At 43.7% G+C, this 20389-nt stretch overlaps 1 protein-coding gene across 4 annotated transcripts in view; it reads left to right on the forward strand.

Moving 5' to 3' along the window:
• The window catches only part of DAAM1 (dishevelled associated activator of morphogenesis 1), a 176013-nt gene that overhangs the window by 143455 nt on the left and 12169 nt on the right, over positions 1 to 20389 (forward strand). For all 4 annotated transcript variants that reach the window (XR_002080635.2, XM_019451663.2, XM_019451666.2 and 1 more), the window contains 5 exons: positions 6813 to 6897; positions 12061 to 12167; positions 13951 to 14039; positions 14896 to 15064; positions 18933 to 19040. Coding sequence is in view for 3 of the 4 variants with exons in the window: in XM_019451663.2 (XP_019307208.1) it covers positions 6813 to 6897; positions 12061 to 12167; positions 13951 to 14039; positions 14896 to 15064; positions 18933 to 19040 (558 nt within the window). In the remaining variant the exon portion in view is untranslated. The remainder of the gene's footprint in view (positions 1 to 6812; positions 6898 to 12060; positions 12168 to 13950; positions 14040 to 14895; positions 15065 to 18932; positions 19041 to 20389) is intronic.

The raw sequence follows: 20389 nt of genomic DNA on the forward strand, positions 1-20389 counted from the left end.
ACTGAAGCTTAGTGAGATCCCTGAATTTTAATATAACTAGTAAGGTAACATGAACCCTCCTGTTAGCATTTCATTTCTGCCTCTGGCTGGAAGCTATGTAAATGTCCAGGCCCTGTACTTAGCCCCCCTTTTTCTCCCTGAACACATGCTGATGAAGATACCAACGAAATAATCTGAAGGTCTACTTATTTTTCTTCTACAGTATCTATAATCTGTTTTGTTACAACTTCTTTTTACAAATAACATTCTTAATAGTGAAGTTAAATGAAAATTTGGGGAAAGGTTTTTTTGTTTGTTTTTTTTTTCCTAAAGCCTGGAATTTCTGCCTATATCTTGTGCTTTTGCAGTCTGGAGGAACACTTTTTAAACAGCTTGACAAAGGGAGCTATCACTGAATTCCTATAGTATTTAAGTGCTCGTAGGAGCAAAATCTGTGACCTAGTTCCTCACAGACAGATTATTCTCAGTACGAGATGTCAGCGAGGGTCATAACACTAACACTAGCTATAGATTAGGTTCCAGTTCTTTCTGGCAAACTTCCCATCCCATTATTGAAGGAATTATTTCGTATTTGTGGTATATAATTCCCTTGTTACCTTAAAAGTGTCAGAGCCTAAGGTGACTTAGAACTTGAGCGTATCTAAACTCTCTCTGGAAGATAATTTTAAGAAATTGCCTTGTATCTGTTAAATTATCTATTAAAATCCAATTTAATGAATAAGTGTCATTATAACGAGCATAATTAAAAAGCATATTATACGTAACAAGGTAATTTTGAGTCCCAGTTGACCTTATGGTAATTAGACGTTATGGATCAGGTTCTAAAACGTCCTTTCCCACAGAGGATTCAGCCCCACATGCTTTTCTTTTCCGTGATCGATAGTTTTACTCTTGCTAGGAAAGCAGAGGACCGACCTGTAATGTGCTGTGTGGCAAAGGTAACAGAAATAAAGCAGATTGAGTTCTAATTTGGGTTGTATCTAGCTGTTTTTTTTGTTTTGTTTTTTTAATTTTTTTTTTTTTTTAACATTTATTTTTGAGACAGAGAGAGACAGAGCATGAATGGGGGAGGGTCAGAGAGAGGGAGACACAGAATCCGAAACAGGCTCCAGGCTCTGAGCTGTCAGCACAGAACCCAACGCGGGGCTCGAACTCACGGACCGTGAGATCATGACCTGAGCCGAAGTCAGCCGCTTAACTGACTGAGCCACCCAGGCGCCCCCCTAGCTGTTTAACCAGTCAGTAGTTCACCTTGTTTTCATTCTCCCGTTTTCTCTGGCAACGCCTTACCACACGTGAAAGGAGCTAGGGGCGGAAAGGAAGGAAGAGATCTTAGAGTTACCACTTTGGAGCACTGACTTGCCTGGCACTACGTGGGGTGCCATAGAACGCACCACGATTTTAGGTAGCACTGCTGCCTTTGAAAGCTCGTGGCTATTTGGAGAAGAAAAACAACACCAGCAAGATGACTTGTGAACAGCTCAGGCCCGGACTGATCCAACCAGAAGGAGCCAGGAGCTGAGCCGAGTGAGGACACCGACGGGGCTCAGAAGAGAAAGTGGGTCCCAAAGGGTGATAGCAATTACATGGCATGGGGTCGAGAGGCAGTTCCAAGGAGGTGTACAGCAGAAGCCAAGGCACCCGGGGTGGAGGGGTGGGGGAGGTGCAGGGGGTCGATGCACAACTAATACAGAGAGCCCTGCAATTGTAGCAGTCATCAGTCATAACAAATGGGACTGGGCAAGAGAGCCTGTGAACCATGCCGCGTGCCTTCGTTAAGGGTACCAGTCAGCCCAAGCTCCAGCTGCACCCTCCTGGTCTACAAAATGGAGATCGTGAAATAGTGGCCTTGCAGTAGGCCCTCTCGATGTGTGAGAGTTAGACCCAGCGCATGTGCAGTAGCAGCAGAGAACCTGCATGGAGTAGTTGCTCGTTTAGTGGCCTGTTAACGTGCCTGTGGGATCGGGAATTGGTGCAAATTGTTCAGGACGACACTTTGTTTTAAGAAGGTTTGAAGTTTGCCCTCTGCAGTTTGCAGGACAGGTTGGAAAGGGTGGCGACCTGGAGGCCACAGTCGCCACTAGATAGGTTCTCCCTTATGGCCAGGTGCGACCCCGCGAGAGAACTGAGAGAGACCGCCCTCAGCAGTACTTGGAGACGGTTTTGTGCACGTGGACGATGAACAGGAATGTTTCCAAGTTGATGTCAAGATTTCCTGCCTTTCCACACTTACTTTCTCCTTTTCTGCTGATTTCGTTCCCCAAGACTGGTGACCCTCTCCATTTCTTACCTTGCTGACAAGAAGTTTAATCCCCAGCAACACAGTCATCACACCAGATTCCACCATGAGATAAGCCTGTGACGTATTCTGTGGGGGATGTTTCATAAGCACATATGTCCGCAGCGCTTGGTTATCCTTAAACGCTCTTCCTTACTCCCACACCGCAGAAGTTAGTGGACCCTTTGGTCAGGCACCTGCCACAGCCCTGCCTGGAGTGGAGAAGTCAGTCGGGAGGAAGGCCCTCCCTGCCCCACAGGCTGAACAGGGAAGGGAAGTGAGGGCCCTTCACACCGGGCTTGCAGCCTCAGTGGCCAGGGTCACTTGCAACTCCCGGAGGGGAGGCTGCCTGGAAAGTGTGATTTTGAAGCAGAAGTTCCCAGCCACGAGGGACCCTGCCTTCCCAGACTGGAGAAGAGAGTGGAGGAATGGACAGGACATTCCTTAAACTAAGAACGCTCACTTCAGGCCTGGGCAGGGTGAGCAACAACCTACTGGGTATCTATAGGTGACATGTGGCAATTTAAAATTCGCCCTGCTTTATTCCCTGAAACAGACTTCTCCCTTCCGAAATAAAGAAAGAAACTTGGAAGCTGGTTTATATTGCCAAATGAACCCACCTAAAATACACTTTTATGGAGTGTTCTGCCATTCTTTTTTTTCCAGATGCTCACTTAACATGGCAGCCCGGGGTGCAGTAAAGCACAAAAAGCTACTTTAAAGTAGGGGGATTTGGCTTAAATCCACTGAAGCAGAGCTAAGGCTGATCTCGCCATCCATCCCTAACTTATTTTAATTACGCCTGGATGTTCCAATTCTCTTGGCAAATTTTTGAAATACTTGAGTGTAGCAAGGTAGACTTAAATACTGTTTTAAAATGGCCGATTTGTTTCCTGCCTTGTAAAGAAAGTTGAAGTGGATGTCTCAAACGTTGCCACCCTCCAGCACACCAGAACACTGCCAAGCTTTAAAAGCAATTAAAACGTTAGGATTGGTAGGGTCCTTAAATTACAGAGATTAGCGACTCATTCTGTGGATGACAGATGATACTAAGAACTCGGGCAACCTACAGAGCCATCCCAGAGGGCGGAGTACCCTTCTCCCCTTTCCCCAAGGGTACAGTTTCTTTGTCTGCTCCAACAGGCCACGTGCAAGGCAGTATGTTGACAGGTAGATTTTCTTAAGTACTATCCATTAAAGTCTCGAGTCTCTTTGTGGGACACATAAAGAGAAACCAAAATTGTTATGAATTAGAGCTAGTGTTTAGTCCAGACAGCCTCTGGGGGTTGAGAAGCATAAATATATACAATTTCAAAAGCAAGGAGCTCTGCACTCCATATGGGGAGCTAATGAAATGCAAATCTGATACTTCAAGTATTGTTCTCACTCTGATTTTCAACTCCTTTTCTTTTAAATGTAAAACAGAAGGACTCAGCAGAACCACACCATAAAGTAGTTTCTTCAGCTCAGTGTGAAAAGGACACAGAACTAATTTATTTTTTTCTTATAAGTGGAGCTTTTCTCATGATGCCTATAGATGTTTCCACGGCCGGTTGGTTTTCATTAGTGGCAGTTTCAACCTTCCTTAGCATTCCTCTTCCTTGGCCTTGCATGGCTGGACTGTGGTGTTCGCTCTTAACTGACTCATGAGCCTTTAGTGTTCTGGAACTGAGGGCTACCCAGAGCCTGTACAGTGATGCCAGCATTATGGTTTTTACCTTATCATGTGTTTTACCCATGCCAACTTAGCTAGATTGTTCCAGTTAAAGTTTGAGGGTTTTCCATCACGATGTCCTGGTGAAAATGTTTGTGGGGCAATGATTGTCCCAAGAATGACTAAAACAATCTAAAGAAGTCTGCCCAGGTCTAGGGAATTATGATGGCACCCTACCTCAGACTAGGCGATAGAATGGATCTCATTTTAGAACATGGGCAATTTTCTCCTGTTGCCTACATGGTATATTTGGATTTGAAAACATGAGATGAAAGAGAATGGTACTACTGGGGCACCTGAGTGGCTCAGTCGTTTAAGCTTCTGACTTCAGCTCAGGTCATTATCTCATAGTTTGTGAGTTTCAGCCCCACATTGGGTGCTACCAGCAGAGAGCCTTCTTCGATCCTCTATCCCTCTTTCTCTGCCCCTCCCCCCCTCAAAACAAAACAAAACAAAACAAAACAAAAAAACACAGTACTAGTACAATAGGATTGACAAATTTGTTCCTTCCCTTTCCTACTTATCGGCACACGAAACAATATTCAGCATAAATAGCAGGATAGATGGTTTTAATGAGATCATGTCAAAATCTAGGGGTGCCTGGGTGGCTCAGTCGGTTGAGCGTCCGACTTCAGCTCAGGTCATGATCTTGCGGTCCGTGAGTTCGAGCCCCGCGTCAGGCTCTGGGCTGATGGCCCACAGCCTGGAGCCTGCTTCCAATTCTGTGTCTCCCTCTCTCTCTGCCCCTCCCCCGTTCATGCTCTGTCTCTCTCTGTCTCAAAAATAAATAAATGTTAAAAAAAAAAAAAATTCAAAATCTAGAGAAAAGGACAAGCCGAGTTGTCCAAAGTGGGGTGTGTGTTGTCCAGCTCTACCCCCAGGGTTCTTTCCTCCTTCTGTGGCCTTTGTGTCCCGCCCCCTTCCCCACACTCATGCTGCCCCCTCGTTTATCTGTGAGAGCGGCAGTAGCCATGTGTGCTTTCATACCCATGTGTCTTGAGTGTTTCACTTACCATTTGATTCTCCCAAATGTTACAGCCACCTTTAAAATAAGAACCCTATCTTCTAATTCTTGTTTAACATTTCTGGGCCTAATGGATGTTGTGTACAGAGAGGAAACGCCAGTGAAATAATGGCCGTGGGAGTGCTTGGGGAAGTGTTCGTAATAACCCTACTAAGTGCTATGTGAGAATGTTTAGGTTACAGAAGTACTGCTGCTTTTTTGTCCCCAGTGTAGAAAAGTCTGTTGGAAAGTGAGACACCTAGTTTATGAGCTTTATCTATGGACAGGCAGTGCGTAGTGCTTTACATGCATTATTTCACTCCATAGATGAGAAAACTTAAGGCTTTTTTTTTTCTGAGTTATTTAATTATTTATTTATTTTGAGAGAGAGAGAGAGAAAGAGAGAGAAAGGGCATGAGTAGTGGAGGGGCAAAGAGAGAGAATCCCAAGCAGGCTCTGCACTGTCAGTGCAGAGCCCGATGCAGGGCTCGAACCCACGAACAGTGAGATCATGACCTGAGCCAAAACCAAGAGTAGGACACTTAACCAACTGAGCCACCCAGGCACCCTGAGAAAACTAAGGCTTAAGGAGAACTCGACCCGAGGTCACACTGGCCAGGAAGCGTCACACAGGACTGAGGCCCAGTCTGATGCCAAAGCTCCCGCCTTCAAATATTCCGTGTGAAGGCTTCATGTCTTGCTCTGTATTTGTGTGTTTATGTCTTCATCTCCAGGCCAAAATGTGATTTTTCTTGAAGATCATAGACTAGAGGAACAGACAAATAACGTTAATATGCCACTTTAATAGTAGCTTAAAGAAGTAAGATATTTTTAAGTAAGTCTGGGTCTAATGCTTACAAATAGAACAAAAGAATGACTCTATTTTTCTAGCTAATAATCTGATTAAGATTCCCCCCCCCCCGAGTTTAGACTATTGTGTCTAATAAAAACACATTTTTACAAGTACATTTTAACTTCATGACTTTCTTCATAGTCAACACTTGTTGTCCTGACATAATCAAGCCATAAGTCCTAAAATTAGTTAATCATATAAATTTATGGTGAACAGAAAACATATTTGTGGTTTTGCTTAAATTCTTCCCTATTAGATATTAACTAGATAAATAGATTTTAAAAGGAATTTGGGATTGGGAATCAGGAGTTTCAAGTTTGTGTTAGGTACTGCCACTTTCCATATGTTTGACCTTGGGCAAATCAGCCATTCCGAGCCTCAGTTTGTCCCTCCATTAAAAAAAAAAAAAAAAAAAAAAATCATAGTTATTTTAAACCTCCAATGAAATATTATATGTGAAAACTCCTCAACCATGAAGTGCCTTACACATTCTATTCCATGTATTAGCTATTCAACTTTTTGACAGTAACAGATTCCAACCTTTTTTAAATCCATTTTTAATCTGAAAGCAGACTTTGAACATTCCTGATGAATAGTCAAGAATTCAGTTTTCCTCTTCTGTCTAGAATTCATGGATGCTGTATATTAAAGAGATAATTTGGATCTAGGTGTTTTCCCTATTTCTCATCCTCCGATCCCTTACATAAGGAAACTAAACAATAGAACATAACAGCTCTGTTCTCTTTGTCAGCAGAGCATTACAAAGTCCTGAAAGAATGTTAAAGCAGTTTCAAAATACTATTTTTAGGTGCAATATTGTCAGGAAATAAGCTTTCACTAAGAGATTTTGAGAAGAACGGTTCTTGAAAGTCAGCAGCTGGAGTAGCAAAATGAATGATCTTGCATTAAATTTTAATACCCGTGCCAATATGTGTAACAAAAAAATAAAATACTCTTTCTCCAGGTTGAAATTGTCCAATGATGAAATCAAACGGGCAATTCTAACAATGGACGAGCAGGAAGATCTGCCCAAGGACATGTTGGAACAGGTGAGCTGCCAGACATATTTCAGAGCGTAAGCGACGACTGGCTTTCAGCGGGGAGTGGGATACTGAGAAAATCTGGTTGCTGCTGGTGGACAGTTTCCTCATCTCTGAACCAACGTTGAATGTGGCTCTCTTAGGAGATTGTATTCTCCCATTGCCCCTCAAAATGATGGGTGAGAAGGAAGGTCACGAGTTTGTCAAATGCCTGAGACCCACAGTGCCAGATTCTGTCTGTCCCTCATGCTGCAAGTAAAGTTATTATGCCTTCAGAGGTCATGCAAATCTAGCTTTTGGGAAGTGTTTGACAGGAGTATGGAGAATCTCACTCGCATTATGAGGTCACAGACTGCTACGTAAACTGATTCATTATGGAATCCTTAATACAGTTTGTGTCTTGGCCTTGACTCGCCATTCCTACACCACAGGAGCTACCGTTACACCCCCAGCTCTGTCACCTGCATCGAAATCAGTAGTGTTAGCCGTGGCCGGGCAAGCTGAATGTGGTGACTTCACGCTTTCCGTGCAGCCTTTCTATAACATGCTCTGCAGCCACTCCAACTCGGTTACGTGTTTCTCTGCAGCTTTCTTCAGTTGTTACCCAAATGACAATGTTGTGGAACTAGCACATGCTTCCGATGTTATTACCTGCTTCTTGGTCTGGACCTAAATTTTTCTGTGCTTTGTGGAGATAGCCTCCATGCTCTGAGAATGTTCTGTCTGCTTGTCTCATTGTCCGTAGGACATAATCCTATTTTGAGTGATTTCAGTCAAGAGGTCCACGTCCCTTAGTGCCAGGTCCTCCAAAGGTTAACTGTGGATGCCGGTGATGGTGATGCCAGGCTGGACTGGGTGTCTCATCGTAGGCAGACTCGGCTCCCAGAAGCAGAGGAAAAGTCTGTTTGGCGTTAACTAACAGTGATCCTGGGTGGCATGGCCGCTCCGGGTGGAGTGCCTGTCTGCTTGTGCATTTTCTGTCGTGTTCTCACTGGTGTCCCAAAAGGCCTCAGACGCAGAGCAGGGAGTGATGGCTGAAGGGTCACCACACCTCCGTGCACCAGCCCCACCTGAAACCTGCAACTGGAATTGTCCTGGGGAAGGCCTCACACTTGGCAGTGGAATAACTTTTCATGCTGTCCTTTGTAATTTTTTTTTTTTTTTTTACATTTATTTCTTTTTGAGAGACAGAGCATGAGCGGGGGAGGGGCAGAGAGAGAGGGAGATACAGAATCCGAAGTAGGCTCTAGGCTGTCAGCACAGAGCTTCAAGCAGAGCTTGAACCCACGGACCATGAGATCATGACCTGAGCTAAATTTGGACGCTTAACTGACTGAGCCACCCAGGTGCTCCCATGCTGTCTTTTTTGAGGTTTGACTTAGTTATCAATACTTAATAACTATATACCAAGCCTATTGGGATACTTTGTGTACAAATAGTTTAAAGGTGATTCCTAAACCAAAAATTAATTTTTAGAGCATTTAACAGCTTCTCTGCACATACTTTCTCTTCTTCTCTTTCTCCACCTAGCAAGAGTCTCCACCCAGAGGTGCAGCCCAGCTCCCCTCTGCCCCTCTCTGGCCCCCAGGTGACCCTGCATGCTAGTTGCCTGCATCAGAAGCTGCTCACACAGAGGGAAGAACTGTGCAGAAAACTGCTTTGGTCCTTAGGCCTTTAGCCCCTATTGACAAGGTCGTATGTTTAAAATTCCACAAGATCTGTTTACTGTGAAATTGCATCCAGCGAAATTCCTCCTTGAGGGAAGGGATTTCAAAATCTTGCCAAAAGGGCTTGCAGTGCAAATAGAATGTACTTCAAATAAATACAAGTAAGAAAATCAATGGACTGATGCAGAATCTGGCCAAGTGGGATACTTTTGACCTGGTCTCCCCCGATAATTCTGTGTGTGTCTTACTCTCTGGTCTTCTACCACGCTCTTTCTTCTCCTTCTCATTCTACTGTTCTTCCTCTGCTCCCTCATCCTTCACACAGCACTTCTCCCAGACAAGCTCTGAAGCTAACATCGCTTTACTCTTAATTATGAGAACCACATTCATTCCTTCCTTTCCTTTTTTAACTGCTGAGCTCAGAACTCAGACGAGATTAATACAGTCTTTCTTGGAATACGTACCTTTCTCCTTATTCCCGGGTGTTCGTCTAACTCTTCATCCTCTCTTAAAACTATCCACACACAGTCTGTCACTCGACTCTTCTTTGGGAAGGACTGAACCTTTAGCAGGTGCCTCTTAACAGTGTTCTGTACAAAAGAGAGCTAGTGGTTGTGGTATCGTGAACAGGGCTGTGGACTTTGCACAACCAATGCATGTGTCACGGGAGGAGGGGGAATCCCTGACACTAGACCTGAGTTTCTTTGCCCAGTAGATAAAAATCCAAACTGAAGGGAAAAACAAGTTTTTGTCTCTCTCTCCCTTCTCCCTTCTCCCTTCTCCCTTCTCCCTTCTCCCTTCTCCCTTCTCCCTTCTCCCTTCTCCCTTCTCCCTTCTCCCTTCTCCCTTCTCCCTTCTCCCTTCTCCCTTCTCCCTTCTCCCTTCTCCCTTCTCCCTTCTCCCTTCTCCCTTCTCCCTTCTCCCTGTCTTACTACCTTCCTTCTACACTGAGGAAAAGCTAGAAGATACTTGTCCTGTCCACTGGCACCATTTGAACACAGGAACACAAATGCCTAGAAGCTATCAGGCCACTAGACCCATGAACGCACTGGCATCTGCATCCACTACATCCTCCTAGGAAAGAGGGGGTGTCCCTGGGCTCTGCTCCAGCCCAGCCCTTTCTTCTGCTCAGGGACCCAGCCAGATCAGAGGACTGCCCTTCTCCTAGATCATACGCCTTTCCCTCTTGACTCTTAACTTGTTCGTGTCTCAGCCTTCCACAAAACAGCTTTTAATACCACATTCCACGTAGCCACCATCCTCTCTCTTTCTCAATATAAGCAAAGTTCTTGAAAGCTTGTCCACACTCGCCTCCTGTTCACTCTTCCTCACCTCCCTAAAGCTGTTTTCACTAAGGACTCACCACCTCCTTATTGCCAAAGCCAGGAGGCACTTTGCAGTCCTTATCTTCCTTGACTTGTTGGTGGTATGCAACACCAATGGCCACTTGCTCCATGATGAGATGCTTTTCTTTGGCATTTCATTGTCTCCTCTGAAGGTTCCTCCTCTTGTCCTCATTCCTCAAAAGCTGGCTTCTCTCCAGCCCTGCTTTGTTTCTCTTGGTGGTTCCCCTGGTTACCTCACTCCCATCCATGCATGTTACAACCAATATCAATGCTTTGTCTTTCAAATAGATCTCTTTAGGATGTCACACCCATTTGTCCACCTGCCTAGGAGTCACTCTTGGTTCTCTTGCTAGTATTTCAAACACTAAACTCACTTTCTCAAAACCCACCCGCTCTCCTCCAGCCATCTCTTCCTCGGTTTCCTGTTACACTCTGTGTACTTTGTTGCCTAAGCCAAAAGTCTGGACCTCATCCTTTTGACCCTCTACCATAAACCATCCATCAGCAAGTCAGGCCAGTTGTATTCAACCCCCACCTAAATAGCTCTAGAATCTACTCACTATCCAATCCAGGCCTCTGCCCTCTCTCACCTGGACTACTACAGCAACAGTCTAATGCCAACCCCCTAATACTTTTGATCCTTTCTAGTTCTTTCTCCATTCTGTGAGCATGGTGGTCTTTTTACAATGCAAATTCACTCTCCTACCTAAGATTTTAAGCTACACCCCAGTGCCCACATAAAGACTGAACTTCTTACAAGGTCCTTGCTGCTACCTGGCCTTGACCTCTGATGCCATTGCAGCTGTCCTTCTACTTGCGTAAATGCTGTGCCACCCATTCCAGACCCTGCCACTTGATATGCACTCTGCCTGGAATATATTTACAACCGCATACCATTCACCTGGAGTTCTAGTTCTTTCTCTGCTGGTGGCATCCAGACTGACTGCCTTTTCTGAGGTCCCTTATTTAAATCCAACAAACTTTGGAAACCTACTAAATGAACCATCCAAATGCCAGCTTCAAGTTATGGGGAGGATCTTGGGGTTCAGAGGGTCAATGTCATTAAAAAAATGTATATATCCAAGGGTATTTGATCCAGAAAATAGCACACATGGTCAGGGCTGTGGGTGTATATACATCTATTTGTAACTTTAAAGGAAATCAGACACAGAGTACTTTTTCAACTTTAAATATTATTGTTATTTCTTCCACATTCCATGCTCATTTATTCCTCCAAAATAAAATAATGGAATCAACAACTTCAAATCCTGATGTTTTTCTCATCCATCTTTTTTACATGGAACAAAAAATGAGATGGAATTAGATAAGCCAGAGAAATAAACAAAATTGAATGGAAAATACACATAGAATTACTCATTCTAGCATGATGTAATAGAAAAAAGCATTGAGCTGGCAGTCAAGAGACCTAAGTTCTATTTCTGACGAATACATGAATTTTCTTTATAATCCTGGGTAAGTGGTTTAATCTCTCTGGACCTCAGTTTTATCACCTACTTGATGAGAGCATTGCATCTCCGAAGTCCCTCTAATGGTCTATGCGAAGCAGATACTGCTACAGGGCTTACACGATCTGATTTGAGAGACCGTATAGAACAGAAAGGTGCCATAAACGAATCTTATACCAATAAGTAAAAAAAGGAAAGTTTTTTGAATATTTGAATAATATTTCATCGAAATATTATTGACATACATCACTGTATAAATTTAAAGTGTATAGCATAATAGTTTGACACTTACAAATGTGAAATGATTATCATAATACGTTTAGCATCTGTCATGTCCTATAGATACAATAAAAAAGGAAAAAAAGAAAAACATTTCTTCCTTGTAATGAGAATGCTTAGAATTGACCTTCCTAACAACTTCCCTATATGTTATACAGCAGCGTTAGCTATCATCATGCTGTACATTCTATCCCTAGAACTTAATGTATCTGGTAACTGGAAGTTGGTACCTTTGGACCACCTACCTGGAAAGATTTAATCACGTAGCATATTTTAACAATGACCCGGAAGTAGCACTTCTAAATGAAACCAAAGTTACAGTCTTGTCCTAGGGCCAATTAACAGAAAGAGTGAAAAATTACTGCAATAATTCCGTTATAAATTTCAGTTCTAATACTTGTGTGTACTTTTTAGCTCTTGAAATTTGTTCCCGAAAAAAGTGACATTGACCTGTTGGAGGAACATAAACATGAACTGGATCGCATGGCCAAGGCTGACAGGTTCCTTTTTGAGATGAGCCGGTGAGTTTGGAAATGCATAAAATGTGAACATGCCCTCTACCTTTCTAAGGAAGTTAAACTTTCAATCCTGGTTGAATTATTTGGGCCAATAACCTGGCTTAACTTGAAGCCTTTTTAAATTGCAAAATCTTCTGAAGCCTGAGTTGTGTGGAATTTGTTTTGTTCATGTGAGTTCTTGCCCATGGGTGAACCAGGGTGAGGGCTTCTTCACAATTACCTCTATTTCTGGACCTAAACAGGTCATAACTTTTCCTGGTTCCAGTCGGGGTCATTCTCCTTACCACTTTGACTTCTTGGAATCGTATCTCACTCCTCTCTGTACCTCAGCATCTCAAAAAATAGACTCAGCAATGTCGACCTAGAGCCCACATTACTGAACTGCTAGGGTCTGCATGTCAAATCCTGACCCATGCAGACATCTCTAATCAATCATGGCATACTTCCCGTGAAGCCTTGGCAAGCATTTTCAACCCCTCTCCAGAAAGCCCAGAGGCAGCCACTGCTTCATAATTTTGTTTGGCATGTGAGCTGAGTCTCTTGCCATCCTCGGCCTGGAAATTTGATTCTGCATTAGACAAGGACCAGTTGTCCTGAGACTCTCAGTCACCCCCAGGGCAGCACTCTTCCCCTGAATATCAAAGGCCTACGAGTGTAGCTCAGGTGAACATATCTCTCACTGTACGTTTCTACTATATCCAGAATTATTTTGTTGTTTGTCCATCCCAACTTGTCATTTTGTATATATACTACTGTAGGACAAAGGATGGTTTTGGATTTTTGACAAGTGGGCCCAGCAACCTGTGTATCAATAGGTAGATGGTCACTTGCGTAGCTGCCATTTTGTCATTGTCTAGCTCTGTGCATGCATCGTCCCACTTGATCCTCTCATCTGCCCTGCCAAGAGGGCTGGTAAGTAGGGAGGTATTCTCTTCCATCTAATGGAGGAGTTAAGTTACCTGCCAGAGGTCACCTAATAAGAGGAGAACCTGGACTGCAAACCCAGGTCTGCCTGATTATATGGTATCATTTTGGAGGAGGGGCTACTGGACTGAAGTTTCCACTAGAGAGCAGGTAAGGCAGTGGTTTGGTTTCAGAAGACCTTGGCAAGAATGCTCTGCCCTCGCCCCTCAGCAGTAGCAACCTATCTTACTGATGACCAGGCTGCTTTGTACCCTCTTATCTTTGGTCACCAGTTGCCATCTTGAAGGCACAGCCTGCCAGCCCTGAGGGGAGCAGATAGGGAGCTAACTGTAAAGAAAGAGGAAGGTTTGGGGACATGAGTGGGGAGAAGACGAGGAGAGAATGCCGGAGACAAGTTTTACTCCACAGCTTTGCCAAAGGCAAATTTTGTGGAAAGTTAAGTATAGGAGAGACATAGGAAACAGCCCCTTACGTGCAGCAGAATGGGGATGTTTTGCATTCTCATTCCTTTTTATCTCTTCTGTCTTCACAAGAGCTGCTGGGACTCTGAGGAAAGGGAGGTGGCAACTCTCCTTTTCTTTTAGCAGTTGCCTGACCTGGTTAGAGCTAAGGACCCTGCTGCCATTGCCCAAATACCTCCTGTTGGTCAGAGGGAAATGGGCTCTCCAGGCGAAGTGACCTCATTTCCTGTCCAGCAGGGGAATTGTGCAGGCTTGTGTGTGTGTGTGTGTGTGTGTGTGTGTGTGTGTGTGTGTGAGTGTTGGGGGGGTGGTGCTCTAAGGCACCTCCACTTCCATATCCATTAAGTGAACATAGATAATATATTAAGTAGATGTTCATTAGTCCATTCTTGCTCTTACAGCATCAATCATTACCAGCAAAGACTGCAATCGCTGTACTTCAAAAAGAAGTTTGCAGAGCGTGTGGCAGAAGTGAAACCTAAAGTAGAAGGTAAAGTCAGGCCTCCAGATTGAAAGTGATGTTCATCTTAAGTGCCCATTTGCAACTGCAACCCAAGTGCAGGTAGTAAACAGGATCCCTTGGGTGATTTTTTTTTTTTTTTTTTTTGCTTAAAATCTTTTGAAATTGTGATGAGTAATTACTTAATGTCTGCACTTGGCCCTGTGGCCCAGCCTGGGTTCTGGAGCCCACAGCACATCTCCCGAGCTCCTCTGTAGAATCAGGCTTTTAACATCCTGGATGTTGGTCAGAACGTATCTGACCGCTACTAGCATTAAACCTGTAGCCAGCTTTATTGCAATGGTGCCTTACTAGGTATTTCTAAGGGAAGATTTGAGGCTATTAAATTTTTAAGTGTTTGAAAAAATGGGCATCTGAAGAACACAGCCACAGAATGCAGGCTGGACTCAGGACCCTGCTCAAGCCCCAGTCCCTGAGGACACCTGCAAGCTATAACATGAAACACATTTGGCCAGTTTTTCTGTCAATAGACTTGATCAGTTATCCTCTCAGTCTTACTCATACCAGGCAAGAAAGTGTTTGCAGAGGAATGTGGGAAATGCAATCACTGTTTCATATATCCCTGCTTACAGTTGATGAGCCAGTCAAGAAAAGGACTAAGAAAGGATAGGCTGGTGCGGCTGTGGGTCTCTTGAGCAACGTGAGCTGGCTCTCCCTGTCCCCTTGCTCTTTGCTTCTAGGTTAGGTGTTTTGTAAGTGCTCCCTGGTAGTCTAGTGACCCAGGCTTACATCGTCCGTGTCTGCTCCCAGGTGTGTGGATTTAGGCTGGGTGTCCCTGGAAAGTCCTGGTGGTAGTAGTTGTGTTCATGTGTGCTTTGTTTTGAAGCAATTCGTTCTGGCTCAGAAGAGGTGTTTAGGAGCAACGCCCTGAAGCAGTTGCTAGAAGTGGTTTTGGCATTTGGAAATTACATGAACAAAGGCCAAAGAGGCAATGCGTATGGATTCAAGATATCCAGCCTAAACAAGATTGCTGACACAAAATCTAGTATTGACAAGTAAGTATGGTATCTTCCAACACTTGGAGGATCCAGGAGCTTAGGTCAGGACCCCTCTGGGCCTCCTGGGCCTCCCTGATCCTGCAGCCTCTGGTTTGCTGGTCTCCTGCTCATGCTCTTTCCTTCTCTCCAAGAGAGAAGTGACCTCTCTTCTCTCACAGTTATAAATATCCCTAAATTCCCATTGGGCCAATTAGCCTTCATCCATTTTCAGTCCCCAGGGATATCAGCTAGTCTAAGTTTTAGTGTTTTCTTGGGTAAACTTTTTGTTATAGTATAATACACTAAGAACAAGTCCACCGGTCTTAAATTTCACAAATTGGACACCTCTGTATAACTAGTCCCCAGAACAAGAAACAGAGTGTGACCCACATGCTGCTGGTCTCCTCATGACCTCTCCCAGTCACAACCCCTCCACAGAGAACTGTGTTCTAGAGGAAAAGAGAAAACTGACAGCCGATGATGGGAAGCTTGTTGGGCTTTTAGGGTATGTCTTCCTTTATACATTGACGCTAGCGGCTATAAAAACGGATGGGGTCTAAGTGCATTTTGGCTGTTGGTATTAAGCCGCTGCTCCCAAGACTCCTCAGAATGCTTCCTAGAAAGTGTAAAAGTGAACAGATTCTTGTTAGAAACACTGAGAGGTGGAAATGCTCTGGTGTCATTAACAGGATCGTTAGGCATAGTAACACCAGTTTCCCTGAGAGCCCTGTTTCTCTAAGGTTCTTACTGACTTCAAAGCAACTTGCCCAATTGTCTCTAAGGCAAACTTCTCTGCATCCAAATTCTTTTTAAAAATAGGCTGTTCATCCTAATTATTCCTAACTAGCAAGGGCTTTTTACTCTATATTTTCTATAAGGTTAGTGATGCATAGCATTATGGCAACCCTGAATCCATCCTATAAAGAAATAAGCAGGGTGGGGGAGCCTGGGTGGCTCAGTCGGTTAAACATCTGTCTCTGGGTTTTGGCTCAGGTCATGATCTCATGGTTCTTGAGTTTGGCCCCACTTCAGGCTCTGTGATGGCAGCATGAAGCCTGCTTTGGGGATTCTTTTTCTTCCTCTCTCTGCGCGCCCCCCCCCCACCCCCTCCACTCACACTTGCTCTCTTTCAAATAAATAAACTTTAAAAAAAGAAATAAGCAGTGAGTGTGTTAAGTTGTAGGGCTAAACCTTATTTTTTGCATCATGTAGAGATAGATTAACAAAGGGCAGCTGTTCTATCACCACCTTATTTTTAATGTGAGCACTTGATCCTTCCAGAGCACTTTCATATTTGATTGTGTGAAGTGCACGGGCCAAGTGCTACATTGCCTACTGTCAGATAAAGAAACTGAGGCAATGTCAAGTGGCTCATTTAGTCTGCCTAAGATCACAAGCAAGGTATTTGGTCTCACAGGTATTTGACACCTGTCCTATTGTCCCCACCTCTACTCTAACAACAGATGGATCTTATTTGTAGGTTGTAGTAGGTAACTGCAACATCTCACCTGCACATAAGCAGCAGTCACCTTTTTCCTTTTTTCTTTTCTTTTTTTTTTTTTTTTTTTTTTATTTTAGAGAGTCCATGCAAGCAGTGGGGTGGTGAGGGGAAGAGAGGGAGAGGGAGGAAGGGAGGGAGCAAATCGTAAGCAGGCTCAGTGCAAAGCCCAACATGGGGTTCGATCCCACAACCCTTGGGATCATGACCTGAACCAAACTGTAGAATCGAATGCTTCACTGACTGAGCCACCCAGGCACCCAAGAGCAGTCACCTTTTTTGAGGAAGGGTGTTCTCTTCAACTGGGCTTGTAAGTTGGAGAGGAAAGAGACCTTTACTACCATTTAGGTCTTCTCTCTCTCCCCCCCCCCCCCACCCTCCCCTAATACCTTCTGCCATTACTGATAACCTGGCACTTACTATGTGATTATCTGCTTATCGAAGTTACTACAAAATTTATCTAATACACAAGCCTTTTCAAAACAATAAATTAAAAATATTTCTGTTCTTTTTTTCCCTCTTCTTCCTGTGAATATTTGGTCCCTGGAAATAGTACCAGTGTCTTCTAAACCCATAGTGCCTAAGCACAGTGCCTTGTTTATAAGCAGTCACTCATTAAATGTCAGTTGAATCTTATCAAACTGCACAAGGGTGGGACAGTGCGCATGAGGGACACATTTACTCTGCATTAAAGGCTTGTTTCCAGTTATACCAGCGAAAAATCAAATGTGTGGCTGTTGTTTTCATTCTTTAAGAACTTACATTCAGTCAAATTAGGTGTTACTTGGATAGCACACAAATGTGAGTGCTCTGATCTAGGTTGAAGTCTTTCTACATGAAGAAAAGTGTATATGGTTAATTAAGTTCCCTCCGAATCACAAAGCATCTCTGTGAAACAGTGAAGAGAAATGGCTCCGCTCTGTCTCGTGACAGTCGCTGGGATTTTACTTCCTCACGCAGCAGGCACATGGGCTGATGCTCAGCTTCTGGGAGCAGCAGAATTGAAGTGGAAGGATAACAGCTCAGTGTCTGCAAAGGAAATGGCCGGAATATTAGCCACCGATTTACTTTGCTGAGCTATTGTTTTCTAATTATTTCTTGAGAGCAAGAAAAATAGAAAAAAAGTTTTTTTCACATGTGGGTCAGTTGACTCCGAGGAATGGGATTGCCTTGGCGTCTATGAAGATGCAAGGGTAACCAGAAGTGGAAAGCATTTCGTTGTTGTTGGAAAGGAAATGGTTTGACAACTCTGCTTCATGGTAGTTGGGGGTGGATGGGACTGTTGGGATGTAGCATCGTGAGTTAACAAATTGCCTACAAATTACGGACATGTTTTTAAAGAATTACATTTGTGTCCTCCTGATTATGGTAACCTTCAGTAGACTAGTGGTTCTTGATCCTGGCTCTTAGAATTACCAGGGAGTTTTTAAAAATACCCATGCCTGGCCCCACCTCATTCCAGTGAAATGAATCTCAGGTTGGCCCAGGCATCCAGGGCCCAGGTGACTGTAATGTGCATTAGAGTCAGGGACAACGGGAACAGACTGCTACAGCTTTGCCTAACAGACAGTGTTATCAGACATCCACTTTTTCAACCCAGGTCAGTCAGGGTTCAGTGCTGTCACCACCAAAGAGGGAGCTGGGTTGTACAGTTAGGAGCTCAAGTGTTGCTAAAATTAGGAAATGGATTTTTGGCTGCAAAGATGTCATAGCCATGATGGCACAGTCCTGGTCCACTTCCAGGACCAGCCCTAAAGCAGGAGGCCTTCTAACTTCCTGAATGTCCTTTGCTGCAACAGCAAAACAATCGAGTCAGAAGGGAAAAAAGCTAACAAAGTGAGTCAGAGGATTGGGGGGTGGGGGGGCAGAGGGAGGGAGTTATTGAAGAGTTGAAAAAGCTTAAATGAGAATTATCAATAAATTCTTATCAGTGAGTTGCTGCTCTGTACTTTGAGATTTGAAAAATAGCTATCCTTTTCAGTGAATTAAACATCCCTCCGTCCCCACCCCGGCTGGCCCCATCCCGTTGTCATGAACCTCAGGCACACCTTGTCTTTGGGAGGATGCGCTGTGAAGCTATGTCCCCACTGGCAGTGGTTCCAATTCATTTCTGTCATCCAGATTTTGAAGGATGTTTGTTATGAGCCAAAGTGGTAATTCTTATCCCCTTCCCTTTTAGAAGAGATACGCTTCCTTTCATTGTAAGTTATGTAAATCCCGTGTAGGCCCTCCCCTTATCCCCTTCTCTTGAGAATCCCTGCCTTAAAGGAATCTCCAAATTTTAAAATGAATGCAGGAGTATAGCATTCTTGCAGGTTCAGCCACTTGGATATGCAAATCATATGCAGATATTAACCATGTTTAATACTTTTTCTTCCTCTATTGTAGGAATATTACACTTCTGCACTATCTCATAACCATTGTGGAAAATAAATACCCCAAGGTCCTCAATCTAAATGAAGAACTGCGGGACATTCCTCAAGCAGCAAAAGTAAAGTAAGTACCTACCTGTGAATTGTTTTAGTCTTTTAAGTCACTTGGACTGTGCTTTAGCCATTGAGGTGGTCAGCTGGCATCGCGTGAAGAGGGTCCTTCTGTTTGCTTTCCCGTGAGTAGCATATGAAGTAAAGTTTGAATCCTACCCAAGTCACTGAAATATGTTACATACTTTTGAATATATATGTATATATATGAATACACACACACACACACGCATACATGTTTTGTATTTCCTTTGGATTATTCCTGCATGCAATTTTTAACCGCCAGGAAACCCAATTTTCTGGGTTATTAAGAGTATAAGAAAGGAATACAGTTTCACTAGTACTTTTAAAAGGTAGTTCTGTTACATACAGGTAGGAGCACTCTTAGTTATTGAGGAAACATGGCTAAGCAAATAGAACGTAAATGTCAGGGCGTTGCTAGTAATTTTCACATGTGCACACACTCTCAGAAACCAAGGCAGCCTTTTAATGGAAAGCAGTCTTTATGCAAATGAAGAAACTAAAAATAAAATGGAAAGTTGCCAAACTTTCACCACAGACTTCACACCACTTTTCAGAGACTGAAGAGCAGGCAGTTTTCCTTGTTGTTCTTCCCTCCTGCTTTTGGCCCTTTAAAAAAAAATAAATGCATAGGGGCGCCTGGGTGGCTCAGGCGGTTAAGCATCCAACTCTTGACTCCGGCTCAGGTCATGATCTCGCAGTTCATGGGTTTGAGCCCCACGTCAGGCTCTATGCTGAGAGCACAGAGCCTGCTTCGGATTCTTTCTCTCCCTCTCTCTCTCTGCCCCTCCCCTGCTTGTGCTCTCTCTCTCTGTCTGTCTCTCTCTCTCTCTCTCTCTCTCTCTCTCTCTCTCTCTCTCTCTCAAAATAAATGTACTTAAAAGAATTAAAAAAAATAGGCGTGCCTGGTGGCTCAGTCGGTTAAGTGTGCGACTTCAGCTCAGGTCATGATCTCGCGGTTTATGGGTTTGATCCCTGCATGGTGCTCTGTGCTGACAACTCAGAGCCTGGAGCTGCTTTGGATTTTGTGCCTCCCTCTCTCTGTCCCCTCATGCTTATGCTCGCTCTCTCTCTCTCTCTCTCTCTCAAAAATAAACATAAAAAATTTTAATAAATAAAAAGAATTTAAAAATAAATGTGTGTGTGTATTTAAAACTATCTTTTGCAGTGAATTTGAAAAGTATGATGAAGAGTAGGTTAATTTTTTTCCCTCTTTTTGTAGACTTTGGTAGAAATGTGAGACATGAAATTAAAATGTTAAAGTAAATGACATTTTGGTGAATTTGCTAACATCTGACTTATCCACAAGATTTATGTTATAATCTCTGAGATCTAAAAGCC

Source organism: Panthera pardus, unplaced genomic scaffold, assembly GCF_024362965.1.
Source record: "Panthera pardus isolate Hobbes unplaced genomic scaffold, ASM2436296v1 HiC_scaffold_24, whole genome shotgun sequence".
NCBI lineage: Eukaryota > Metazoa > Chordata > Mammalia > Carnivora > Felidae > Panthera > Panthera pardus.